The 27,685-nt window shown below is 47.4% G+C and overlaps 1 protein-coding gene across 2 annotated transcripts; it reads left to right on the top strand.

Annotated features, from left to right (window-relative positions):
- The first annotated feature begins 31 nt into the window (after positions 1-31).
- Positions 32-26,266, top strand: KLHDC10 (kelch domain containing 10). 2 transcript variants are annotated; one of them, XR_013922451.1, is made up of 10 exons: positions 32-151; positions 15,504-15,725; positions 16,232-16,386; positions 17,971-18,119; positions 18,584-18,668; positions 19,520-19,586; positions 20,151-20,198; positions 22,119-22,258; positions 24,539-25,349; positions 26,138-26,235. XR_013922451.1 is itself a non-coding variant. In XM_080349144.1 (9 exons), the coding sequence occupies exons 1-9, from the start codon at positions 37-39 to the stop codon at positions 24,746-24,748; spliced, it is 1,191 nt and encodes a 396-aa protein (XP_080205270.1). In that variant the 5' UTR covers positions 32-36; the 3' UTR covers positions 24,749-26,266. The 2 variants fall into 2 exon arrangements, 1 of the variants encoding a protein (XP_080205270.1); XM_080349144.1 differs by having other exon boundaries at positions 24,539-26,266.
- The last annotated feature ends 1,419 nt before the right edge of the window (positions 26,267-27,685 follow it).

The raw sequence follows: 27,685 nt of genomic DNA on the forward strand, positions 1-27,685 counted from the left end.
CGCCTGGGCTCGCCCTGAGGAGGAGCTGACGGGGCCATGTCGGCGGCGGACGGTGCCCGGGAGGGCGCCAGGGAGGGCGCGGGCGGAGCGGCGGGTGGTCGCGGCCTCCTCAACCGTTTCGTGCAGCTGCCGGCCGGTCCGCGCTCGGCGGGTGAGTGGCGGTTGGTTCGGGGGGGGGTGACCCCATTGCCGGGTGTGGGGAACCGGGAAACCCCCGCCCGTCATGGGCAGGGGGAGGTTTAGATGAGATATTAGGAACGATTTATTCCCCAAAAGGCTGTGGGGCATTGGGAACAGGCTGCCCAGGGCTGTGCTGGAGTCACCAGCCCTGGAGGGCTGGACAGACGGACATGAGGTTCTCAGGACATGGGACAGTGCCTGGATGGGTTTATGGTTGGACTTGTGGGTCTTTTCCAACCTACAGGATTCTGTAGAGCTGGGATAGGGATGTTGACCTCGTTAATGTTTATAAATATGGAAAGGGTGAGTGTCAGGAGGATGGAGCCAGGCTCCTCTCGGTGACAACCAATGATAGGTCAGCAGGCAGTGGGTACAAACTGGAACACAGGTGGACTCGATGATCTTAAAGGTCTTTTCTAAACAAAATAAGTCATGAGCCAGCACTGGGCCCTTGTGGCCAGGAAGCCAATGGGACCTGGGGTGGATTAGAAGGGGGTGGTCAGTAGGTCAGAGAGGTTCTCCTGCCCCTCTGCTCTGCCCTGGGGAGACCGCACCTGGAATCTTGTGTCCAGTTGTGGCCCCTCAGTTCCAGCAGGACAGGGAACTGCTGGAGAGAGTCCAGCGCAGCCACCAAGATGCTGAAGGGAGTGGAGCATCTCCCGTGTGAGGAAAGGCTGAGGGAGCTGGGGCTCTGGAGCTGGACAAGAGGACACTGAGGGGGGACTCATTCATGTTTACAGCTATCTAAAGGGTGAGTGTCAGGAGGATGGAGCCAGGCTCTTCTCGGAGACAGCCAGTGACAGGACAAGGGGCAATGGGTGCAAACTGGAACACAGGAGGTTCCACTTAAATATGAGAAGGAACTTCTTCATGGTGAGGGTGGCAGAGCCTGGCCCAGGCTGCCCAGGGGGTTGTGGAGTCTCCTTCTGTGCAGACATTCCAACCCGCCTGGACACCTTCCTGTGTAACCTCATCTGGGTGTTCCTGCTCCATGGGGGGATTGCACTGGATGAGCTTTCCAGGTCCCTTCCAATCCCTGACATTCTGGGATTCTGTTGCTGTGGAGGGGCCCAGGACATCCCTGTCCCAACAGCCCCGGGATATGGGAATGCACAGGTACAGATGTGGGCAGTCACAGAATCACACACTGGCTGGGGTAGAAGGGACCTCTGGAGATCATCCAGTACAAGCCCCCTGCTAATGTAGGGTCACCAGAGCAGATCACACAGGATCGTGTCCAGGGGGTTTGAATGTCTCAGAGAAGGAGACTCCACACCCGCTCTGGTCAGCCTGGGCCAGGCTCTGGCACCTCCCAGCAAAGAAGTTTCTTCTCATGTTCAGCTGGTACCCATTTTCAAATGGTTCTCGGCTGTTGAGGAGAGCACACAGTCTCATGGTTGTGGGTTCACCCCTTCCATGACCCCAGGGGACCACAGTTCTTCCCTCCCCAGTGTCAACACTTTGGGGGATGCTGGGATGCCCCAGATGGGCAGCATGTCACCATCCCCATGGACACGGGATGTGGGTGCCCCATGGTCCCCAGGAGGGGCTCAGCCCCATCTCAGTCACCCCAGGACCCTGCGTGGGCCTGGGCTGAAAGGAGGTTGGTGCTTGGAGAGTGTTGGTCTCTGCTCCCAAGGAACAAGTGACAGGATGAGAGGAAACAGCCTCAAGTTTTGCCAGGGGAGGTTGAAGTTGGGTATTAGGAAAAAATTCTTCATGGAAAGGGTTGTGAAGCAGTGGAACAGGCTGCCCAGGGCAGTGGTGGAGTCACCGTCTCTAGAGGAGTTTAAAAGACGCGTAGGCGGGGTTCTCAGGAACATGGGTTAGTGCCAGGCTTGGGTTAATGATGATCTTTACGGTCTCTTCCAACCAAAATGATTCTATGAGTCTATGACAGTCTATGCACCTCCAGTCCTAACGTTTTCGGATTTTGGGCTGGGGTGCCCCACACCTATGGGATAGGTGATCCTGGGAAGGAGTCCAGGCTACCAGACGGCCCTTGGATGAGACATCAGCCCCATCCTGTGCCCTAGGAAAGGTGGTTCTTTGTCTTTTCCACCTTCCTTTGGCAGTGTTGATACGTGAGGGGGTACCCTGTAGTCTCTGGATGTTTGTGTCACCCCAACAGCTGTAGGATATGAGGGGGAGGAGGCTGAGGTTACCCCAAAATCACAGGGTTGGGGCCATCACCCCCGTCCTAATACTGGGAGAGACATGGGACACCCCATGGTTCTATAATGGGTTATTCCCAGTTGATTTGGGGTATCCCCTCCCTTCAAGGGCCCCATGTTGCTGGGGTGCTGCCACCCCACAGGTGGGTACCCCAGACCCAGGACACCCTTTTCTGTCCCCACTGCCCCTGGCCCCACTGATCAGATCCCTTGTGGGGGGACATGAAGCACCCTGGGGGCAGGAGCCTGAGTTTGGTGTGTCCAGAGCACTGACGACAGCTTGGAACAGGCTTCCAGACCATGGTCCCTGTTCCCATCCCTGTCACGATCGGGATCTGCAGCAAAAACACCTCCAAGCCTCACACAAAACCGCTGTGAATTTGCCGAGTGGCTCCACATCTATTTTGGGGCAAATTCTCAACCATATTTCCTTCATTCTGCGATAAGGGCCTTTTTTGGTAACAGAAGGGCTGGTTATCTTTATGTTCCTGAATTTTAATCATTGTTTCGAGCAAACCAGTAGCACATTGTCCTGACATTGTAACGATCCTGCTTTTGGCTTTGGATTAAATCCTGATGTGGAATCCTCCCCTCCGCCACCTACACAGGGGCAGACGCTGCAGCCCCGCGGACAAACTACCCCCATTCAGCTCAGCCTTAGCACTTAAGTCCAGCCTTAGCAAAGCCGAAGCTGACTGTCAGTCTTGCTAAAAAAACTACCTGATGGAAAAATCCCATTTGAGTCAATTGCTGGAGTTTTCTCCCCATTTGACACCTGTTAACATCCTATTTATAGAGCTCCAGCAGCCGCTTTTACGTAACCGTTGAGATAGAGACGAATGTTTTTTAGAGAGGAATATTTTCTTTTGTCCCGCTCCTTCCATTTCCTCCCACCAGCTTTGTTTTCTCACCCGTTCAGTTCTCTTTCCGAGTTTCCAGGAGGTGTTTCTTCATTTTCCCCTCACCTCAGTGCCCTAGCCTCCTTCCATAACACACGCTGTCTCCTTTTAATCCTGTTTTTATAATTAATTACTGTCCTGAAAGCACGCAAAGAGCTCAGAGCGCACTTTGATGTCGGATGTTTTCGCTACGAGCTCTTTAGCTCCTGTGTGTCGTTTGAAGTAGATCTGCGTGATCTCTTTGCTAAACACAAGATCATACACATTAGTTTAGGTGTCGCTTTTGTCACGTTCTCCTTTTTCACCTACTTCTAGAGAAGATTTTAAACTTCTGTCACCTTTTTCACTCTGGAGTATTTTGTTTGCAGGGGGAAATGGTTACGCACGGTGAGCTGGGCCAGGGTTGTGCTGCTCTGTTCCCTTTCTCAAGCGGAGTATTTCCATCGAGGGTTTCTCAATAGTGGCGTTTCTCAAACAGCATCTGCAAAACAGTCTCGTTGGTGGCATAAGAGCTAAAAAAATCAGCGCATTTTTTGTGTTTTCGCTGCCTCGTGATGGGTAAAATTGTATGTTGGATAAGGGAAAGGAAGGAACTATTTTTAGGTGTTTGTAAGCTTTAGAAAGATCTAAACTGTCAAATATAGGTGGTGTGTGATTTGTTCTTCTCCTCATTGGAAATCTTCCTGTCCACATTTAAATTTTATTCAGTGTTTTCATCAGACTCTCGGGGTTAAGTGGATAGAAACGATCTGGAAACCTAAATATATCTTTGCTTCTCGTTTGCTCAGCATTGATGCTCTTGCCTCAAACTATAATTTTCCCAGTGTACCAGTCACGGTTCAAAGTTTCTAACGTGTGTTTCCAAAAAATAATAACAGCGGCAAACCCCAAATATCCCAAATCCCTTTGGAACAAGCCCACAGCCACATTGGATCCCTGGAGAAGCAAAGGTTTGAGGGGTGGAACATCATCCCAGTTTTCCAGCTCCAAAGAGGACGGAGAGTCTCTCATCACAAGGAGCTACGTGGAGGAAACAAGGGGCAATGTGGACAAGTTGAAACAAGGGAGGTTTCATCTCTGTATAAGAAAGACATTTTATACAGTGAGAATAGTCACTGGAACAACTTCCCCAGGGACGTGGTGGAGTCCCCATCACTGGAAGATCTCAAGATGCAACTTGGACAACTGGAGAGGGCGGTGGATAATCCCATCTCAGCTCTTTTACCATGAGAGGTTGGACCAGATGATCTTTCCAGGTCCTTTCTGACCTGGACTATTCTATGGGTCTCATTTTCCAGAATTCCTTCATTGTCATTTCACATTAATTTAAAGAAATAATAATAATCAAGGAGCACTCAATTTTATTAGCACAGAAACACACCGCAATCTGTAATATATATATTTCTGGGGCAAATGTTTCCTCTTTTGCTCTGGTTTCTCAATAAGGACAGTTTACTCATGAGGACTCCTGATTTTATTCTCTGCTCTTGCGTATTTTAAACCTGTTCCTGTTTAACTAAGCACGGGAAATAGAAACAAAAGAATCATTTTAGTTGGAAAAGACCTTTGAGATCATTGAGTCCAACCATTAACCAAGTCCACCTCTAACCCATGTCCCTACCAACAATAAATCACACGCTTGTGGAAACATTGGAAATGCATCATTGCTACAAAGAGGTTTGAAAACAAAAGCCCCTGAGAAGCAGGAGAAAGAAGCAAAACCATTCTGGATGCTGATCCAAACCCAAAAGCTCTCACAGCTGGATGTGAGAATGATCATCCTCTTAGAAACGTTGCTTTAGAGACTTCAGGTATTTGAAAAGCTCTTGGCCGGTGGGTCTTAAACCTTGTTCTGGGTGACACATTCACATCCTGCTCATCCAAATGCTTGTAATTATGTGAGTTACAAACTTCTTTAGTCTGGCTGGTGTGAAGAAGATGAGGCTTTGAAGACCAGAGTCAAAGTCAATATTGACTTGTCCTGTTCTCTCTCAGGAGTCAGCAGCACTTTGGCTTCAGCCCTGGACCTAAATGTCCTTCAAAAGCCTTGCAGAAATCATCAATAGAAAGGGAGATACTGAAACTTGTTATTCTGCATGTTGAAAAACTAGGTAGGAGGGAAAATAATGTTGATACCATCTTTAGAAAGCTTTAAGAAACAATAAGGAGGATGCGTCGGCACACCTGAGCTATCAAAAGCCACACTGTATTAATTAGCTTTACATCCTCTAGTTATTTAGTTTATATTTCCAAAAATAGCGCTTGAAATACAAATTATATTGCTAGTAGTAATACTAACGATATAGCGGCGTGATATAAGTGTTGCCCGGGGATTAGCAGGATTGAAGATCACAGATTGATGGAAAGAACCAGCGTGTTTGGGGCAAGTGAAGAGCCTACACCCTGATAACAGGACAGTCGGTGCGGTTGTGATGCGACGCCCGTAATGTTCCTTTTCCTGTTAGCCCGACGGGGAGAACCTGAAGAAACTGAAAATAAGGAAACGCAGACAATAAGCAGCAAAACTGCTTAAGCTTTATGGGAGCAGGAGGAAGCAAAACTCAGAGGCCAAAGCATCTTGCGGTAGGAGCCAGGGGATTCGAGAGGATATAAAAGACGTGGCCAAAATTTGTCTGTCCTTCTAAATGAAGAACAGCCCAGGAATCGCAGTGAAGACTTGGCAGCTGTCCTGGCCAGATCACGTAGATATACGTGGTGCTTGTGGGTATGAGCATCCAGAACCAGCTCATTTAAAGATTATTTTGAAATCAAATCACCTTCCCCTTCACTAAGATCTCACCTTGAGTTTTGTTGCGCTGATTTCTTGCAGCCCGTGCTTTGTAAATGACCCTGCAGTGGATAAAGTGATTAAATTAGGCTGAGGAAAAATGGGAGATGATCAAAAGTGGTGCTGGGGTTGCTGTTTCGGGAGGTGTTTCAGGGTATCTGGGTATCTGTTGACTATGCTCCAGGAATAAATAAAGCCGTGCTTTATTGCAGGTGGTCTGGAGGAGAGGGAAGAAGGGGCTTGATTTCAAATACTTCAGCAGAGTCATCAAATAACAATTTGAGCTGCACATAAAATGAAGAGCGTTCACGTCTGTACCTGCAATTAGTTTTCATCAGTAAATATAAAACCAGGCCGGCAGTTCTAAGAAGAACGTGTCTCTAGGTGTGAGTCTTTAACCAGAATGAAAATTGAGAATATTCAAACCACCAGCGCTTTGATTGCAGCCCAGGAATCTGCTTTTTCATTCTAGCGATCTCTTTGGGCTGCGTTTTCTTTTGTAGCCTGATCCTTGCTTTTATTTCACTGTTTAAACTGGACGAGATCCTCAACATTGATCTGGTTCAGGTTACCTGATATTCCATCCATCAAATCCCACAAGAAAAATGATCTGGTTTATTCAAGGAATAAACCTGGGAGCTTGTGCAGCATAAGTGCTACAACACAATCTTGAATCCAGGCACTTTCTCTCTGCGCCCTTGGACGGCTGTTCCATCTCGTTTGATAATATTACTCAAGGAACTACGCATTTAATCAGCATTTAATCTTTAATTTTGCAAAGCAGAATTAAGTGGTGGACGCATGCGGTGGCTTCGTTAGGGTTGTGTTGGAGGTGAAAGCTGCCACTTGGATAAATTGGGCTAAATTTGTGCGTTATTGGTGACCTGGTGTGTTTTGCAGCGTGGTTGAGGTGGCGCTCTAATTAATTAGCTTAAAAAAGGTCGTCTAATGTCCGTCATAATGATTTGGATCCGGCCATCATGAGCTTGTGGTTGAGCTGCCGTCATCTTAATAGAAGGTGTTTGGGGTGTTTGAAGCGAAGTTCATTTAGCAATAAGAATCTGTCAACTTTTAAGTGATGTTATCTCACAGTTTTCAAAGTCTTGTTGTATTTAAAGAACTTTGAGGTTTGATGCGTCGGTGAAAAATATGCTGTGTAGGTAGAGTGGTTCTTTCAAATGCGTCTTGGCTGGAAAAAAAACACCAAAAAAAACCCCAAATGGTTGCTTGTGCTTGAGACTTTGCTTTTTTGGATGTTTTATCATGAGCTGGACAAAAGGAAAATAAAACAAAAGCAAGGATTTGCATCTTCCCTGGAGAAAGCCACGTGCTGTATGGAAAATACAGATATTTGAGGTCAGACATGGCCCTGAGATTTGAGTGAAACCTTTCACACTGGCTTTTAATTATTGTTTGTGGCTTTGAGTATCGTTGGAGTGGGTCCAGAGAAGAGCAACAAGGCTGGGGAAGGGACTTGAACACAAGCCCTATGGGGAGAGGCTGAGGGAGCTGGGCTTGTTTAGTCTGGAGAAGAGGAGGCTTAGAGCTGAGCTCAGCACTCTCTAGAACTACCTGAAGGGCAGTTCTAGCCAGGTGGGGATTGGGCTCTTCTCCCAGGCATCAGCAATAGGACAAGGGGCCATGGGCTTCAACTCTGCCAGGGGAAATTGAGGCTGGAGATTAGAAAGCAATTCTGTGCAGAGAGAGTGATCAGGCATTGGAATGGCTGCCCAGGGAGGTGCTGGACTCACCGGCCCTGGAGGTTTTTAAACTGAGATTGGCCATGGCACTTAGTGCCATGATCTAGTCAATGGGCTGGAGTTGGACCAAGGGTTGGACTGGATGATCTCTGAGGTCTTTTCCAACCCAGTCCATTCTGTGATTCTGTGAAAAAGTGAAATAAAAGCAAGGATCAGGCTACAAAAAAAACGCGGCCCAAAGAGATCGCTAGAATGAAAAAGCAGATTCCTGGGCTGCAATCAAAGCGCTGGTGGTTTGAATATTTTCAATTTTCAGTCTGGTTAAAGACTCACACCTAGAGACACGTTCTTCTTAGAACTGCCGGCCTGGTTTTATATTTACTGATGAAAACTAATTGCAGGTACAGACATGAATGCTCTTCATTTTATGCGCAGCTCAAATTGTTACTTGGTGACTCTGCTGAAGTATTTCAAATCAAGCCCCTTCTTCCCTCTCCTCCAGACCACCTGCAATAAAGCATGGGTTTATTTATTCCTGGAGCATAATCAACAGATACCCAGACCTGGCCTGAAACACCTCCCAAAACAGCAACCCCAGCACCACTTTTGATCACCTCCCTTTGCTTCTCAGCCTATTTTAATCTCTGAGGTCTTCTCCAACACAATTGATTCTGTGATTCTGTTAGCTGTGTATTCCAAACAGAATCGACACCTCTCCCTAATTTCTGGTGCCTTTATCATATGCGATATCTTTAAACAGCCAAATGAACAAGCAGTAAAACGATTGTGTGAAACAAGCAGTACATGGGAAAGACAAAAATGCTGCATTGTCAGGATCTTTCCATCATTCTGAGTCTTCAGCGATCCTTTAAGGCTGAAGGAATGGAGGCAAAGCATAAAATCAGCACTTGTGTCTTGGCATCTGTTCATCCGACCCTGCAAAAGGATCTTATTTTGCAGCCTTAGCAAGAAACAGCACGTGATAGAGTTTAGAAACGAGGCGTCGCGAAGCTGGAAAGTCGTTGCATTTGCATCTACAAAGCAATAACCCACAGGAAAGGGTGTGTTTTTACAAGAGAAATACCTTTATTTAGCCCTTCCCCTGCAATTTCTGCTCTCTGCAGCCAAATCTCTTTTTGGTTGCTGCGGTGACAGAAGATCTTGACCTGTTTTCATTTCCAGAGTTGCTTTTTAAGCCTAAGGTTGATTGCTTCACTTCCCTCATCTCCTTCGCTCCTGCCACGGCAGCACCCTGAGGTTCGTTTAAAGGACAACAGAGTCCAAAACAAGGTTTTAGCACTCCAAAAGTGACTTGAATACAGGTTCAGATATCAGTTGAGGAAAATTATTAAGGGGCAACAACTAATACAACAGGAGTTCCACAGTGTGCATGCACGTGGCTTCACCAAAAACAATGCTGGAGCCGTCCATGAGTCTGGGAAGAGTCCACACTTGCCTGAACACGGTGTGGGATTATTTTAAAGAGATACACGTACTCGTATTGAGTACGGAAAGCATACACTTGCGATTCTGTGAGGGTAGATTTCTAATACACTCACAATCCTGCGAGGAGAAATACACGTGCAAATGTGCACGGAATATTACACGTGCTTATGTGGAAGCACGAGAGGAAAATACACTCGCAATTAGACGAGGGAATAATTTATACACATGCTCGTATTGGGCACGGAAAGTATAAATACATGTGCAAATGTGCACGGAAAGTAGATACACTTGCAATCCTGCAAGGAGCAGTTTTACTCACCCCCGCGGTGGCACGGCAAGCGGAGTCTCCATCCCGGGGAGGCTCTCAGCGGCAGCATCTCGCTCGTGCTCCAAGAGATCCGTGACAAAGGGCAGAGTCCTGGTGAGAACTCCACTTTTTATAGGCTGATCAGACCTGACTGTAGGCATTCCAGAAGCTTCTCTGCACCCCCACACTGGCTGTGGGTGCCCCTGAGGCTTCCAAACATCCCCCATGCTGGCCGCGGGCGCCCAGTGGCTCCGTGGTGCCTCGGCACTCCCTTCGCCTTTCTCTTAACAGCCCTGGCCAGGGTGCTCTGGGGCCAAAAAGAAGAGGTCAGCCTCAAGCAGCAGAGAGAGAGGGAGATGTGTCTACTCCTTCCATGAAGAAGGAGGGAAGGGGAGAGAGCGGGTTTGCATTCTGCCACAGCTCCCAAAGAATCTAAGAATCATTATTATTTCCGCTGCAGGTTGCTTTGACTGCTCATCCTCATACCTGCCCCTGGCCATGGATTATTCTCCTTTGTTCTTTCTACGTACAGGTTTCTGAGCAGATGATGGAGCAGCTCAGACCTTTGGGCTCTTCTTCCCTAGGACGGTTGGGAAAGGGAGGTGGCGGTTGTGGATTTACCACCTCGAGCAAACCCATAAAGCGTGGTAGCGATAAGGGAAAACTCCCTTAAAAAGTAGAATTCAGTCCTGCAGAACCTGATGGCGTAGGCAAAACCTCACGGTCCGCCAAGAGCTTCTTCTGGATTAATAGATATATGTGGGGTTTGGTTTGTTGGTTGGTTGTGGGTTTTTGGAGGTTTTTCTAGCAGCATGGTCATGCTCAGAAAAAGGATGGTTTTAGGCAGAATGTCAAAACAACTTCACATTCAACTCATTCATTGCTTATTTCTAAGAAATTAATTCAGCTCATTAGACCTTTTTCCCCTTGGTTTTATTTCTTTTTAAAGCCAGCTGGTTAGCTACTAACTCAAATAGCAGGTACTCCCCTCTTGTTTAACCCAGGTGACACCAGTGTGGGTTATTTTTATCCTGCGGTCATAAAAGGACAATAATCGAATGGAAAGAAAACACCTTTGTTCTCCAAATCTTATCTTTTTGCAGCATTTGAAGCGCCTCTCACCTTCCGTTTGTGCTGCACGGGGTTCGGCGCAGCCGCTTGGTGCTTCACGGTTTGATTTTCTTCTTCCAGAGCTTTATTATAGAGCTACTGAAAAATAGGAGAGAAATCTGGGAGACCTGACTTGTCCAGGCGTGCTGGTGGTTTTTATCTGCTCTGTAACTTCCACTGATACCCAAGGATTTTGGAGGTTTGTTTTGTTTTCCAGGCTTTCCATAGATTTCTGTAGCTGTCAAGGTCCCGTACTTGGAATTTAATAAACTTTTAAGCCTGTGTTAGTCAGAATGGGAACAATGTTTATGGTGCAATTCAGCTTTGTCTTCCCCGTAAGAGAGATGTTTTGGGCATCCATTCTGGAGAATTACACTTTTCACCTCTAAAATAAAGGGTTTCTTTCAATTAATGACATCTCTTTTTTTCTCCTCTTTCTTGCTATAGGTCTATTCTGTATTCAAAGATTTTGGAGAGGCTGAAAACAAACGTCTCGCACATCATTTGCTGGGCTGTGTCACGTCAGGAAACTTGGGAACAGATATTCCTGCTGATTTTTTGCTTCCTTTCCTTTCGTTCTAATCAAAGCTCTTGCGGGAGATGTATTCAATTAGGAATCCACTTGAACAAAGTCCATCCAAGCTGCTCCCTCTGAAATCACTCACTTGAAAAGGGTGAATTTAACGGGTTGTTAACAGATTGGTGCATAGCAATGAGTTTCTATCAGGTGGCTTAGTCTGAAATTAGGACTTTGCTTAATTATGTCTATGTCGCAGTGTTTCACAGAATCCCAGAATGTCAGGGGTTGGAAAGGCCCTGGAAAGCTCATCCAGTGCAATCCCCCCTTGGAGCAGGAACACCCAGATGAGGTTACACAGGAAGGTGTCCAGGCGGGTTGGAATGTCTGCAGAGGAGACTCCACAACCTCCCTGGGCAGCCTGGGCCAGGCTCTGCCACCCTCACTGAGAAGAAGTTTCTTCTCAAATTTAAGTGGAACCTCATGTGTTCCAGTTTGCACCCATTGCCCCTTGTCCTATCATTGTTTGTCACCCAGAAGAGCCTGGCTCCATCCTCCTGACACTCACTCTTTACATATTGATCCCCATGAATGAGGTCACCCCTCAGTGTCCTCTTGTCCAGCTCCAGAGCCCCAGCTCCCTCAGCCTTTCCTCACACGGGAGATGCTCCACTCCCTTCAGCATCTTTGTTTCAACTTCATTCTGTTCGTGGAGCTGCTTATTCTCTGGAAGTTTTATTGTTCCCGTCTCTCTTCCCATCCTTCCTTCCTACTTCGCTTTTGGGTATTAAACTGGGCGAGTAAGCGCGTTCCAAATTATATCCATCCGCTTCAAGCCAACTTTCTATACGTAGGTTTACGACCTATTTCCCACAGATCCATCTTGGCTCAATACATTGTGCTGCTACTTTCCATGTCCAGCATCAAAGAATTTGTCACGGCGCCCGGTGACTTGGAATATTTCACAGTGATGGTGCCTTGTGGTGCTTCATCTTTGGCTTTTCGTTAATCCGGGCCAGTTTCAGCTCTGGGGGAGATGGGTTTGCTAATTAGAGTAGGAGCTCAGCAAACCCTTGCGTGTTCCACATTCCTGCACCATCTAAAGTTTGTGCTTGTGCGGTGGGCTCGTCCTGCGCCACTGATGCTGGAGCAAAAGCAGATCCAGAAGCTGCATGAAGAATTTCAGTAGGAGATGTGAATTATCTGATAAAACATCATTAAATGGAAACGCGCTCTTTGTTGGAGGTACAAGTCATGGAGCTTGGCTGCTAGAGACACTAATCTCAATTAACTCTTGAATAGATTCAGCTTTTACAGGTCTCCTCTTTAAAAAGGTGCAACTAGAGGAATCTTTTCCTTGAGATCTTCTCCTGAAGCAAATTAAGGTCACTCCAGTGAACAGAAGAGTTTGGTGACAGTTCAACTCGGTTCATTGATACATTGGCAAGTGCGCTTGCATGGGTGACTTAGAACATAGTCTGTTTTCCTGTTTGATGGGTAGATACGTCACCTTCTCTTGGCTTTAGCAAGCAGGAGGATTTAGCCCATTGAGAAGGTGTGAGTGAAGAGCGAAGCTCAAAACCAACTGGCTGGAAACATGAAGCCTTTGGAGAAAAGTCGGTCCTTCCGCGTGGAGCCAACGCAGGTGGGATCTGCTTCAATAGAGCTAAAAATCTGTTATTCTTAAGCAGAGCAAAATGAAATTTCATGTGTTTGTGGCCTTGAGCTTTTGGAGTTGTTGGCAAAAGTGGTGGGAGCTGGTGGCAGATGTGGTTTGATGGTCCTTTCACATCGTCTCGCTTGGGTACCTGCAAGTATCTGATGGACACCAGCTCCAGCTTCTGATGCTCTTTCCGTGTCTTGAAAATATCTTGGCAAAAAATGATGTTTTAAAAATAAGAGGTGGGTTTTTAGGTTAATAGGAAGAAGTAAAACCAACTGGGCTGTGTATGGGCTTAACCTACCCAGCTTGTTATCTCCAAGACCTGTGTGCGTCAGATATTGATCCCTTTCTGTTGAAACATAACAATTCTGGGGATTTACGGCAAAGTTGTGCGTCTTCCCTTTTTAATTTAGAGCGGTGAATAACAGAGGTGGCCTCCTTGATTATTTTTTTAATTAATTTTCTTTGAATTTACCTCTTTGTTGGCTTGATACAAAACTCAGTGTTATTCTCTCTGGAAAATTCTCATGGCAGGTATTACAACTAGAGGGAAAATAGGATCTGGAGTTGATGGAATATATGAACTCCTAATTCTTTAACACCTTTTAAATTTGACGGGTGATTGAATTAAATCCCCAACCTCCTGCAAAATGTGTGTGTTGGTGCTCCCTGGAATTGAGCTCCCGTTTCAGTTCTTTCAGGTCTATTTTTTGGAGGTTTTCAAGGCAAACACAGAAGAAGAAACAAGGAGGACGAGCCCGTTTTTTCCTCTATAGGCTGCAGAGAGGTGGGGATGCTTCTCAACCACCGTTTTGTTCACAGATCTCCAAGATCAGATGAATTTCTCTCTACAATCATCCCTGATTATGAGTCTGAACAATCACCTTGATTGTAAATACCTGTATTGTCAGTGAGCCCACTTAGGAATAACGAATCCACCTCTTCGGATGAAAAAAGATCCGACCCTAAAAGGGTTGAAAATAAAAAGCCAAAAGGGATGGATGTTTCTCTTTCCCTTTGTGAATCACCTCTAAAATATGTAATATTTGTTTAACCATTTAGTCCAGCACCGAGACCATTAAATTCTCGGCTGCCGCTATTAAGACATGTAAAATCCACCCTCTTGTGTGCGAATGTCCAATGGCACCGTGTTGTCTCAGCAACCAGGGCAAAAATTGCAGATTTTGCTGCTAATTCCATAACTTTCCCCTATTTTTCAGCCAGTGCTTGTTAGCTTTCTACATGGCGACTGCTGCCAGACACAATTATTACTGGAAACAACCCAAATCCGTCAAAATTTAACCACAAGGAGCTTGTCTGAACCCTGTAGAGCGGCTTAATTTTGTACAAGAGTTGGAGCTTAAAGCGGCAGCGAACGGGTGACGTGATTAAGCAAAGCAGCTTGTGCTGAGTTGAAATTCATTATTCAGCCTGGACAAATCATTTATTTCACCTTTCCTGGAGGAAAGACGCTTGATGCCTCATTTGTTATTGCTCCGCGTGTCTGATAATTGTAACAGGCTCTAAGAAGAAACCACAACAGCTCTTCATTAGATGCTTCTCTAGGTCCTGTAAGGTCCAAAAAGCTGTGAGAGCAGCTGGGTGAGGAAAATCACTGGATTTTTGGGGTGAGGAGTCTTCAGGGATCGTCTTTTGGCGTAAAAACCCTCTATCGTCAACTGAACCGAAGCGGGACTGTCTTGAGGTGCAACAAGCAGAGGGTTTGCTTGAGGTCACACATCAAAATGCTACATTTTAGGGGACTGTTATGTATCCTCCTTCTCAAGGTGAGGCTTAGAGTTCCTCTCACTGTTGTATTGCGTAAAACAACCCCAATTTTCGAAGCCTGGTTTAGCCAGCCTGAGATGTCCCATGTGTCTCACAACCAGCTCCTTGTTGACCTGATTGTTTTCTGCTCCTTTTCTCTTCCTCACTCTTTACACGTCTCATTGAAGAAAAATCCACCTTTGGCTCTTGCCGGGCATCAAATTCAGAATTACTTTTTAATCACTTGTCAGCTTCAATTGCTGTTGGCCAACGATAATATCGCTGCGTAGATTTTCCTGGATGGAATTGGTCTTTCTGCCTGTTCCAGTTGAGTTCTGAGCTGGAATTGCCCTCCCCGCTTGTATTTAGTTAGTTTATTATTTAGTTTCTTATTTATTGAGTTTTGAGGAAAAAAGGTGTTGCAAATGCCTTTATCTACAAGCAGATTTTATTTGCTGTATCAAACCCGCCTTGCTTAATATTTGGGCAGCCCGAGGTGAAAGAGCCTCATTGAGATAAATGATGGCAGGAGCAGAAGAGAAGAAACAAGGAGAAGGTTTGTGTAGGAGGGAGAGAAATTGTTATTTTCCTTCTTTGTTCCCATAGGGCAGCTTTAAATATACACATTTTGGAACCGTTTCCTGAGTGAAATCTGCCGTACAGAGCGACAGAAGGGGGGGAATTGGTAAGATAGCTCAGAAATAGCTTTTATGGAAGGATCGCCATGTGGGAGGATTGTTGTGTGTTGACACTTCAAGCAGGTGTGGTCCAGGGACATGATGAGACGGCGAGAGATTCTCCCCATTCCTGCTCAGAGAGGTGGATCTGTCATCACAGACCCGTTTCTTCTTGGCCGCAAACATCTTTTGTTGGAGAATCACCACACCACGTGTATTCCTGACCCTCCAACAAACTCACCTGCTGAATCTCTTTTACCTTCTCTTTGCCGTAGGCCATCGATCGCCCCCAGCAAGAAGCGGCCATCGTTGCGTGGCGGATAATGCCAACTTGTACGTGTTCGGAGGCTACAATCCTGACTACGACGAGTCCGGCGGGCCAGAGAATGAAGACTACCCACTCTTCAGGGAGCTCTGGCGATACAACTTCGCTACAGACACCTGGCATCAGATGGGCACTGAGGGCTACATGCCCAGGGAACTGGCTTCCATGTCACGTACGTATGGAAATTCAATTCCTACGCGCCTCTTTGGGAAGCTATTTTAATCGCTGTCCCTGGTGGAATGTCAAACTGGGCAGGATCCGGGAAATCTGGATCCTGTTTCCAACTCTTCTGCAAGTTTGGGTTGGTTTGGTGTATTTTTCGCTCGGGGTTGAGGCAGAGGGGAAGAAAAACAATCAAATATAAGAGATAGTCTTCAGGTATTTAGCTCGATAGTTGCAAGGCACCTGCGCTTTCAGCAGCGAGGTGCCAAGTGCAGACATCATAGAGCATCCAAAAATAGATCTCTTTGTTCCCTAGCCATTTTTAAAAGTAAGCCTTTGGTTACCATGGTTTTAGCTTGCATTCTTTCTCTTTTAGAGCATTTCAAATGCATAGTGTGAATCGTAAGATATTTGAACAATATTGAACGCTCGCTGCCTACTGTCTCCGGAGCGGAGTCGCTCTGTTTCACTGCGTCTCACAGCAACGAGGATCTCTGCTCTGTCTCTCTCTCCTAGTTGTATTACATGGCAACAACCTCCTCGTGTTCGGGGGCACCGGGATCCCCTTTGGGGAAAGCAATGGCAACGACGTCCACGTCTGCAATGTCAAGTACAAAAGATGGGCTCTGCTCAGCTGCCGAGGAAAGAAACCCAATCGAATCTACGGCCAGGTACAAAGGATGCTCCTCATTGAGGCACTTTGAGTGCGTCTGCGCTGTGGGGTCCCAAAAAAAAGGGGCCAGAGCACGGAGATCTTTTCTCTGCTGGTAACCAGAGTTGTGCTCCGCGTACATAAGAGTAAGGAAAGGCGGGTAACATTCATAAAGAAATAGAGCCCTCTTGGTTCTTTGAGATTTCAAAGGAAAGGAATAGTTTCCTTGTAGTTAGAAAAGCTGGAATTTGTTAACTGAATGCCAGCTGCGGTTGAATGAAAAGGTATGTTTGATTTAAGGAGCGGTTGGTACTTTCTGGAGTTGCTTTCTAACCTCCTTAAAGCCTTTAAAACCCCAAACTATAAATGAAAGCAAGAGTTTAGTAGGTTTTATCTGCATTAGAATAGCATCTTTTAAAACTGCCTATAATGGCTTGGACGAGCATGGTGCACAAAAGAATAGATTCGCTCACAGGAGGAGTGCTGGCTTTTGCTGTGCTTTCCGATATTGCCAAGGTATTTGTAGCGAAGACGTTTAAAACTCATCTGCTTTCCCATTGAGATGTGCGCCTAACACTTGAGGAGGGCAGATTGTCTTCCCATTGTCCTTTTGGGCTGGAGTTGGCCTTTGGCAAGCAGGCAGTTGGGAGCAGGAGCCACGTCTCTGCATCAGGGAAGGTGGCCTCAGCACCTTCGCAGTTCCCGTGGGCTGATAGTCCGTGTGCTTTGGAATTGCAAAATAGGTTAGACTCGAATATAATAGAATCGTTTTGGTTGGAAAAGACCTTTAAGATCATCAAGTCCAACTGTTACCTCAACACTGCCAAGTCTTCCTCTGCCCCATGTCCCTGAGAACCTCGTCTCCATGTCTGTCCAGCCCTCCAGGGCTGGTGACTCCAGCACTGCCCTGGGCAGCCTGTTCCAATGCCCCACAGCCCTTTGGGGAAGAAATTGTTCCCCACATCCAACCTCAACCTCCCCTGGCGCAACTTGAGGCCGTTTCCTCTGCTCCTGGCACTTGTTCCTGGGGAGCAGAGCCTGACCCCCCCTGGCTCCAAGCTCCTTTCAGGCAGTTCAGAGATCAGAAGGTCTCCCCTCAGCTCCTGTTCTCCAGCTGAACCCCCCAGGTCCCTCAGCCGCTCCATCACACTTGTGCTCCAGCCCCTTCCCCGGCCTCGTGATCCATTGTGTTTGGAGCGTTTTCTGTTGCACTCAATCCCTTGGATGGCTGATAGCTGGTTTATAAGATTCTCCATATCAGTATCTATAAGGTCAGTGTGGAACAGTTTCAGGCGAATTGTGCTTTGCTTTGAGCTCCTGCTTCACAGATCCATCTTCTCTGATGCCTGAAACTCAGCAGCTCTACTTCTAAGTCCTCACCTTGTGACCACAGAGTTACTTTCCATTCCTCCAGACCCTCCTAGCCCTCTTTTTTGTTTATCATCTTTATTCGCCCTTCATATTCCTCCTGAACGCATCATTCTGTACGTTGTAGGTAGCGTTTCGCAAGCAGCATTTTGCTTTGGGACGGCAGGATTTCTCTCTCTTTCCTACACTGGTGTCACACGTCCTTTCTAACTGGTTTCTCTGTGTCACCTTCCAGGCCATGGCCATCATCAATGGTTGTCTCTACGTGTTTGGAGGAACAACTGGTTACATTTACAGTACCGACCTGCATAAGCTGGACCTAAACACAAGAGAGTGGATCCAGCTGAAACCAAACAACATGTCCTGTGACATGCCGGAGGAGAGGTGAGAAGCTGGCCAGTCTCAGAGAGCTTTTATACTGGGAAATCACCACGTTTACTGGGAATGAGAAGCTGAGGGAGCACGGACAGGCTTCTGGGCAGGTTTTTGGCCGTGAACCTTGCACATCCAGTGCTCCAGCAGGAAGAAGGGAGATCAATCAGTGACCATCTTAGTGAGAGAAGGAACTGGAGTATTTATGGCCATCGTGGCTCTCCCTAAATTGTTGTACTTCGCATCTGTGATGCTCTGCTCTCAGAAAATGCCTTTCAGGCTTCTGAGATGCTGCTTAGATTGCTCATGAAAGCTTCCACATCTTCTGAAAGCTCCCGGCCTGAGCAATACAGCACAACCAGGCTCACAGTGTCTGCTTAAACCACTCACATTTGGTTGTGTTTACCAGAACGCTTTGCCGTTGCTCACCTGCACCGATTTCTTGTGCTGCTAAATGTCCTTCTTTGCACCTTCAGGTACAGACATGAAATCGCACATGATGGTCAACGGATTTACATCTTGGGAGGTGGAACTTCCTGGACGGCTTATTCCTTAGATAAGGTGAGACGATCAGAAACCGTGACATTTTCTGCAGTGAAGCGTAACCGGCACCATCTCTTCATCTGGTTTTGCGTGGAGAGATGGTATAAAATAAATAACTAGGAGCAGATTGTTCTATTTATGTAAAAACTGCTGCTGCTACAAACGCGTCCTGTTGACTTACAAACGGTGCATCTGTGGTACCCGCCAATCTGCCAAACAGCTTCATTTCAGTCGATCTGTTCGCAAAGATTCTCCTTTAAAAACACTGAGGACGTGTTTCTAAATGTTGTATTTGTGCCAAAACATGAAAGCGAAGGAATTCCTTGATGGTGAATTCAGATGTTGACATGGTGAATCTTCTCCTTTATTCCTATGCTTTCATTTCCTTGCAAACATTTTTCTCCACTATAGTTTGGAGAGGGAAGAGTGAATTCATCTTGAATGCCAAAATGATAAATGAGGAGACTTTAAATAGTGCTCCACTTCCAAAAGAGTTGAAATTGCCATAGTTTGTGAGTTTTATCTCGCCATTCTCCGCATTTTTTTCTCCTTATGTGCAGTACGAGATAGATACTTGTAAATACTTCAGAGAACTGGAGGGTGTGGGGTTTAATTGTTCTAACCTCTTAAAATCAGGATTCTTTTTCTTCAGCTGTGGGGCTCAAATGGCAAAGCCTGAGGTGAAAGCTTTATTAACCTGGTACTCTTTTTAAGGTGATTTGATACCTGCTTCGTCACTGGCTATGTCACTGGCTTTTGGTTTTACCCTCAATTAAAAAAAGGTGTTATTTATAGTGGCTCCGTGGGTCAGAGCCTGTAACCGCGTCACCGTAGCACAAAGAACTAACAACTCCTCTTTCTCCCTCCAGATCCACGCGTACAACCTTGAAACCAACACCTGGGAGGAAATTGCCACAAAACCTCACGAGAAAGTCGGTAAGTCCGGAATTTCACGCGTCTTCCCCTGAAAACGAGTGGCTAAGATGCAGTTTTCTGGCCGGCTGGAGGTATTTTTCATAACCTTGTTGCGCAGGACGTGATTTTAATGCTGGATTTGAGGTCCTGCTCGTTTGGAGCTTTAGCAGTGAGGACTAAGCCGTCTGAAGCATATTTAGCAATTTGGCTTCTCTCGCTGGGTGGGGAAGGTGATAGTGGTTGGCTCTGCTCCCAGAAGAAGATCCACACATCATCTCTCCTCTCTCTGAAGGACCACGCGCCGGCCTGCTTAGCAGCAGCATTTTCCCTGCAAAACTATCTATCTGCTGCTTTTCACCAAGCTGGAGTGTGAGGAACGAGATTCCACCACATCCAGTAGGAGACAAACCTTTTGAAACAGCCAGTTGCTAAAGAAAAGATGTTATACATGTGAATGTAGTAAAGTAGAAGCCCCTTGTAAATTAAGAATTACTCCTATTCATGATTATATGTTGAGATATAAGTACTGCCTGCCTAGACACTTTAAAACAACCACAGTTGATACTTATTTTTGATTCTCCTCAGGTTTCCCAGCAGCCAGAAGATGCCATAGCTGCGTCCAGATAAAAAATGGTAAGATCTGCCTCTTGAAAATCGGTGTATGGTACACAAACTAGCAATGACAAGCCTGAGGGACACTGGCCTCCGAGAGATGTGTGAGAGAGCTGCAGGGCACACGTGTCTTTTCTGGACAAGGATTTCTCGGTAACAGGCCTTAAGCTGCCCACTTGGCACCACTTTCCATACGAGGGATCGTGTTGCTGTAGGCAGATTCACTCCTGCGCTGCACTGTCGCTCTCTGGAATTCTGCAGTATTTTATGCAACACGTAAATCTCACGTGGCCACTTCAGTGTGAAATATCGTGTATTTTAGCCATGAGTGGCCACTGTGCTTTGCAATGTGTTGGTTACAAGCTCCTGAACAGGTATGAATGATGCTCCTGCTGCCGCTCGCTGACCTCTAAGCTTTACGGTTTGCTGTGAAACACAAAGTGGGGCCAAGTCCTGGAAGTCAAGTTCTTCAGGCACAAGATTGTTCAAGGATTTCTTGGGTAGGGGATCCTTTTTGTGGTGTTTCAAATTTGAGGTGCTCATACGGAGTGGATTATGAGGCAATAGCAGAGTTTGCACGTGAGTCTTTCCAAGGGGCTGGACTAGATGACCCTTCCAACCCAAATTATTCTGTGATTCCATGATGCTTTAGTAAGTGGGGGCCGTTTTATATGTTAGGAGCTTCCCAGAGCTTAGCAGAGCCCTTTTTTTTCCACTTTGATCATCCAAATGTTCTTTCTTGCTTAAGTGACCAGCTTAGAGAGGGCTCTGCATGTGCAATTACCCACAATTTTAAATGGTAGAATGTTCCTTCAACCAGACTTGGATCTCTTCCGTAGCCTCGTCCTCCAGGATCACATTCACCTAAACGTGATACAACCCAAATTGCTTGTAATGGACAGAAGTAGCAGTTGCAATATTGATCCTTCATTTCCAAACTCATCAGATCGATTTCTGAACGCAGTATGTTAAAGGGTAGAGTGATACACCTGATTATATTCCTTAGGGGTGCTAATCGTGCCAATAAAAGTGAGGGAAAGGCTGGGACGTGCTTCCAGTCGCCTTCCTCAGCAGGACAAGCCTCTGAGTTGAGAAGATGGGCAAAGGCAGGAACAAGGACCTGCCCCTGGCAGGCAGCAGCATGAGGAGCTGGAGCCGTGGCTGCTCTTTAGGGGTTTAAAACCACAAGAATTGTATCAAACGCAGGTGCCCGTGTGTGTGTGTCTGCTCTGGTGAGACCCCCCTGCAGTGCTGGTCCAGCTCTGGGTCCTCAGCACAGGACACACATGGACCTGCTGGAGAGGGGCCGGAGGAGCCACAGGAATGATCCAAGGCTGGAACAGCTCTGCTGGGAGGACAAGCTGAGAGAGTTGGGGTGTTCAGCTGGAGAACAGAAGCTCTGGGGAGACCTTAGTGCAGCCTTTCCATACTAAAAGGGGCCCATAAGAAAGATGGTGTCAGACTTCTGAGCAGGGCCTGTTGTGATAGGACAAGAGGTGATGGTTTTAAACTAAAGGAGGGAGATTCAGGCCAGACATGAAGGAGAAATTGTTGGCCCTGAGGGTGGTGAGAGCCTGGCCCAGGTTGGCCAGAGAGGTGGTGGCTGAACCATCCCTGGAGACATCCCAGGCCAGGCTGGACGGGGCTCTGAGCAACCTGAGCTGGTGCAGATGTCCCTGCTCATGGCAGGGGGGGAACTGGGGGAGCTTTGAAGGTCCCTCCAAGCCAAACCACTCATTGATTCTCCAGGCAGCCTCTGTGGTTATGACCAGTACAGCGATTGATTTGGGAGGTACCAAGAGCTTGCATTGAGGTAAAATAATTGTTGATCCTAAATCCATTTTGGAAAGCCGCTCGCTGCCTTCAGCCACCACGTGTTCAGCAATCAGCGGATGAAGGACGGCTGGGCCCGTAAGCACTGGGGGGTCTCCTCTCTTACAGATGTGTTCGTTTGTGGAGGCTACAATGGAGAAGTGATTCTGGGAGACGTTTGGAAGCTGAATCTGCAGACTTTCCAGTGGGTCAAGCTCCCCGCTGCCATGCCGGAGCCGGTGTATTTCCACTGCGCTGCCGTCACACCCGTAAGTGCCTCATTTCTTTCCTACGTAGCTGAAGTTCAAGCCCTTCACCCAAACGTTCCGACGGTTGCGTGGGCTGCAAACAGCTGAACTGATGTCACCAAGGAGGTGACCACTGGATGCAGCATAATCAGGGAGCCCGAGGGCTGGTGTGAGGTCACTTTAGTGACACCTTTTACTCCTACGGCTGGTTAGAGCGGCCGCGCTCGGCCTGTGCTGCTTTCTACAAGCACCACTGTAGAATTTCAGCTTTTAATTTTCAGCTCCAAGGAGAAATTCCCCATGTGAACAGCAATTCCTGTTTACAAAAGGGAAAAAAAAGCACAAATAATCCCCCGAGTAAACTGGTTTTAGCCTCATGAGAACAGCCTCAATTGAAAGATGAGCAGGTGAGCTTTGGAATTACTGGAGCTTTTTGCTGTAACTAGAAGATGAGACCTGTGGCTGATAAATAACAGGCAGCAAAAAATGGCTTTAGCTGTGGCTTCAGCCTCCATCAGCTGATTGTCCCCTTTGGGCAGCGATCGGGTTCTTTGGTTCTAAGAGCAAGTGTCACCTCAGTTGGAGATTGTTATAAATACAACTTTGGGAAAGGGAGAAAGGTGTTTCTCAAGCAGGTGGGTGCCTGGACAGCAGGAATTCCCTTTTTTGCCTGTATATTGAAGAAATGGCACTTTCAAAATAGAGCAACAGCTGAGCTTTTCCCCTCTCTTTGCATTCCCGTGATTCCTGGAGGGTTTTGCTGAGCCAGTGGGGATGCAGCATGTCATTACTTTAGCTGAAAGTAAAGGAACAGCTTATCCTTGGTGCCATCTCAAGGCACATCAAGGATAAGAGGGTTATTAGGGGCAGTCAGCATGGCTTCACCAAGGGTAAGTCATGTTGACCAACCTCATAGTCTTTATGAGAATGTAACAGGGTGGATGGATGATGGCAGAGCGGTGGATGTGGTCACCTTGACTTCAGTAAAGCCTTTGACACAGTCTCCATAGCATCCTCACGGCTAAGTTGAGGAGGTGTGGTCTGGACATTAGAGTAGTGAGGTGGGTTGCAAACTGGCTTAAGGAGAGAAGCCAGAGAGTGGTAGTCAATGGTGCGGAGTCTAGTTGAGGCCAGTATCTAGTGCAGTGCCTCAGGGGGCAGTGCTGGGGCCGGTATTATTCAATATATTCATCAACGATTTAGACGAGGGAATAGAGTGCACTATCAGCAAGTTTGCTGATGACACCAAGCTGGGAGGAGCGGCTGACACGCCAGAGGCTGTGCTGCCATCAGAGACCTGGACAGGCTGGAGAGCTGGGCGGGGAATAACCTGATGAAATTTAACAAGGGAAAGTGTAGAGTCCTGAATCTGGGCAGGAACAACCCCAGGTTCCAGTATAGGTTGGGAAATTACATATTAGAGAGCAGTGTAGGGGAAAGGGACCTGGGGGTTCTGGTGGACAGCAGGATGACCATGAGCCAGCACTGGGCCCTTGTGACCAAGAAGCCAATGGTACCTGGGGTGTATTACAAGGGAGGTGGTTAGCAGATCGAGAGAGGTCCTCTTTCCCCTCTACTCTGCTCTGGTGAGACCACATCTGGAATATTGTGTCCAGTTGTGGCCCCTCAGTTCCAGCAGGACAGGGAACTGCTGGAGAGAGTCCAGCATAGGGCAACAAAGATGCTGAAGGGAGTGGAGCATCTCCCGTGTGAGGAAAGGCTGAGGGAGCTGGGGCTCTTTAGTTTGGAGAAGAGGAGACTGAGGGGTGACCTTATTAATGTTTATAAATATATAAAGGGTGAGTGTCAGGAGGATGGAGCCAGGCTCTTCTCGGTGGCAAACAATGATAGGACAAGGGGTAATGGGATCAAGCTGGAACACAAGAGGTTCCACTTAAATATGAGAAGAAACTTGTTGGGGGTGAGGGTGGCAGAGCCTGGCCCAGGCTGCCCAGGGGGGTTGCGGAGTCTCCTTCTCTGGAGACATTCAAAACCCGCCTGGACATGTTCCTGTGCGACCTCACTTAGGCGTTCCTGCTCCAGCAGGGGGATTGGACTAGATGACCTTTTGAGGTCCCTTCCAATCCCAAACATACTGTGATACTGTGAAACATGAGTATGACTGGTGACACTCCTGTTATCGCCACACAAAGGTGCGTGAGATGCTGAATCTCACTCTCTAATTCTCACAACTGAGAATCCAGAGAAGCAAATCCTCATTTTTCTGGCTGTGTCGCTCCTCAGCACCTTCTGGTTTGTTCTATGCTCCATGTAACTGTTCTTCCCCCATTTCCCACACAGGCCGGCTGCATGTACGTTCACGGAGGGGTGGTGAACATCCACGAAAACAAACGGACTGGCTCGCTCTTTAAAATGTGGCTGGTGGTGCCCAGCCTGCTGGAACTGTCCTGGGAGAAGCTGCTGGAGTATTTCCCCCACTTAGCGACTCTCTCCAGATCTCAGCTTTTGCACCTCGGACTGACGCAGGGACTCGTTGAGCGACTAAAATGAGAACATCCCACACTACGATCAAGAAGCCCCGTCCCACCCGCCCCTATTTATAGATACCGTGGATGATCTTGCGAAGAACGTGGAGGAGCCCGCTCAGCGCCTTACTCAGCAAATACATCGATGCCTTTCTAGAAATTTTTACGTTGTCGAAAAGCCACTTTTTATTTATGGAGCTCTCAATTACACCTTTAATCAGATACACTCTGGGACTGATCCGTAACTTCCAACCATCAAAGCGTCATCAGCACACGCTTGCGACTTAATTGGGGAGGGTGGGGAGCTTAGCGAATGTCTGAGTCCACGCTCGCATGTGGTGCATTCTTAGTATTTTCACCAGGTGTACGTAACAGAACATTCAGCGCAGAAAACAACCTGTTCTTAAGCTTTGGGTGATGCTCATCCCCATAACATATAAAAACTGAGAAATCCTGCCACTCAAAGGCTTTGCGTGTATTTCACGGGTGCGTTCCCGTCTCATTGAGCTTCACAAGACGGCTGGAACGTCGTGGCGAGCGAAGCTTCTGCCCTTGCAGCTTTTTTCTGGCACGGTTGATTGGAAACACCCCATGTCTGCGTTCCTCACCTTCTCATATATGGAAAGGTTTGCTGGGAAGGTGGCTTAGAAGTGACCACTACTGTGTAGTTTACTCAGAGTGGCAATGGGGAAGGGAAATGTTTTCCTGGAGCTTTTTTAACCCTTTCTGCTCACTCTGAATGAGCTACTTGCAAATAATCCCCCATAGATTTCAGAGCCGTCTTTATGTTGCACAACATCCAATGTGCAGATCTCTATGTTCCTCCAGGGGTGGGGGGTTTTACCATGGGCCTTATCCCAGGAAACACAGCAGCAAAAGAAAAAGGGAGAGGAAACATCTCTCACAGAGATGTTTGTCTGTCTGTCTCATCTTACTTAATATACTGTGACATATGTAAGTGACCACCGAACCCTGAGCGGCTCCACTTAACCGGCATAAATCTGCGCTAAATCCTTTTCCTTTGGAGACCATTTTTAAGTGCCTTTTTAATTTTGTTTTAAAATCAGCTTTGCCCACTACCTTCCCCTTCCATCAAAGGCAAAGCTTTGACTCTGGGGTTTTAATTTGATGTTAAGAGGTGGCATTTCTGTTTAAATAAACCATAGCACAGTCTTGTTATTAGTCTGCACAGCACTGGCTGATCAAGTCACTGTTCCCCCTCTGTAGGAGCTGAAGTTTTAGCACTTACCCCAAGATTAAGCTTCCCCTGCTCTTAGTGACATTTTTTCCCTCTTCTGGACCATCAGTTGCTTTTATTTTGTTGCAAAAGCCCAGAATAATAAGTGTTGGCTGGAGAAGGTGGTGGCAGGTGGTTGTAGCTCTTGGATCCATCCCCTCCCTTGTACCTTTGCAGGACACGCAGTTTATGGGCTGTGCTTAACTTTACACCTTCTGGACTCAAGCTTTGCTGGGACTTTTCTACTGGAACAACCAAGTCCTACATGCGCTGGTTCTTCCATTGCCTACTCTACTGTCAAGAGCATCTCCCATCAGCACCAAGGCAAAATTAAAACCATCCAAGCCTGGACCTCTGATCAAGTGGATTCTTTAGTGTCTTCTCTGCTCTGGCAGTTTTATGGGGACAAAGAGGAGCTTCTTTCTCCCTGATGTGACCACAGGGAATAAGGGGGTGGGTGTTACAGAATCACAAAATAATTTGGGTTTGAAGAGACCTTTAGGATCATCAAATCAAATCATAACCCAGCCCTGGCCCTGCCCCACGTCCCTGAGAACCTCATGTCCGTCTGTCCAACCCTCCAGGGATGGCGACTCCAGCACTGCCCTGGGCAGCCTGTTCCAATGCCCCACAGCCCTTTGGGGAAGAAATTGTTCCCCACATCCAACCTCAACTTCCCCTGGCGCAACTTGAGGCCGTTTCCTCTGCTCCTGGTGCTTGTTCCTGGGGAGCAGAGCCCGACCCCCCTGGCTCCAAGCTCCTTTCAGGCAGTTCAGAGATCAGAAGGTCTCCCCTCAGCTCCTGTTCTCCAGCTGAACCCCCCAGGTCCCTCAGCCGCTCCATCACATTGTGCTCCAGCCCCTCACCAGCTCCGTTCCCTTCTCTCCACTCGCTCCAGCACCTCAAGGCCTTTCTTGGCGTGAGGGACCCAGAACTGCCCCCTCCTGCCCTGTGCCCTTGAATCCATCTCCAACCATCAGCCAACTCCAGATCCTCACCCAGAATCTCCCCAAATTAACAGCCCACTGATGCTACACTAAGAAAAATTAAAAGCTTAATAAAGCAGTATCATTAATTGCTAATGAGCAGTTTTGTGAAGGAGGGGGATCCCAGGCCATTGCCCACCTTACTCTGGGCTTTCTGAAGTCCAGTCCTGCTTATCCATTGACTACAGGACCTTTCAGAGTCTGATGTTCACATTGCCAGCAGCAACCAGTCCCTGGTTTTTATGCCAAATTAATTCCCCACAATTCTGGGGAGGGAGAAGGGACAGAAGCGCAATGTTGTGTTTATGCATCTGTCAGTATTTTCCTTTTTTTGTTGTTTTAAATCTGATAATCAGCCCAAGCCACCTGCTCCATCTCTCACCTCACCCACTGGTGTTTGCAGAAGGAGATGAGCAGATGTGTCCCACCTCGTACCCTGCAAACAGCACCAGGAGCATCCCTGACCCTTCCTAAGACCTCAGAGAAGGGCTGACCCAGGACAATCAGCCAAAAACGGGCTGGAAACAAAGAGCTGGAGCTTGGGGAGGGTCATGGAGAATATCTGGAGCCCACAGCACCTCACCTGTCCCCACATGAGGGTGGTGGATCTCACCTGGCACCTGTAGAGGACATGGAGTCCAGTCCTGCTCCACTCCCAGGTACGGTGGCTCCAACTGAGGCATGTCTGCTACCCAACACCCCCAAAAACCATCACTAACCCAGGTGGTGGGCATGGAGG

The sequence above is a fragment of the Nesoenas mayeri genome, assembly GCF_963082525.1.
Source record: "Nesoenas mayeri genome assembly, chromosome: 1".
NCBI lineage: Eukaryota > Metazoa > Chordata > Aves > Columbiformes > Columbidae > Nesoenas > Nesoenas mayeri.

Excerpts from the sequence above, each read along its gene's own strand:
- KLHDC10 (XM_080349144.1), top strand. The coding sequence starts at position 37 with ATGTCGGCGGCGGACGGTGCCCGGGAGGGCGCCAGGGAGGGCGCGGGC. Across the intron at positions 152-15,503 it reads GGCCGGTCCGCGCTCGGCGG|GCCATCGATCGCCCCCAGCA; the intron begins GTGAGTGGCGGT and ends TCTTTGCCGTAG. Across the intron at positions 16,387-17,970 it reads CCAATCGAATCTACGGCCAG|GCCATGGCCATCATCAATGG; the intron begins GTACAAAGGATG and ends GTCACCTTCCAG.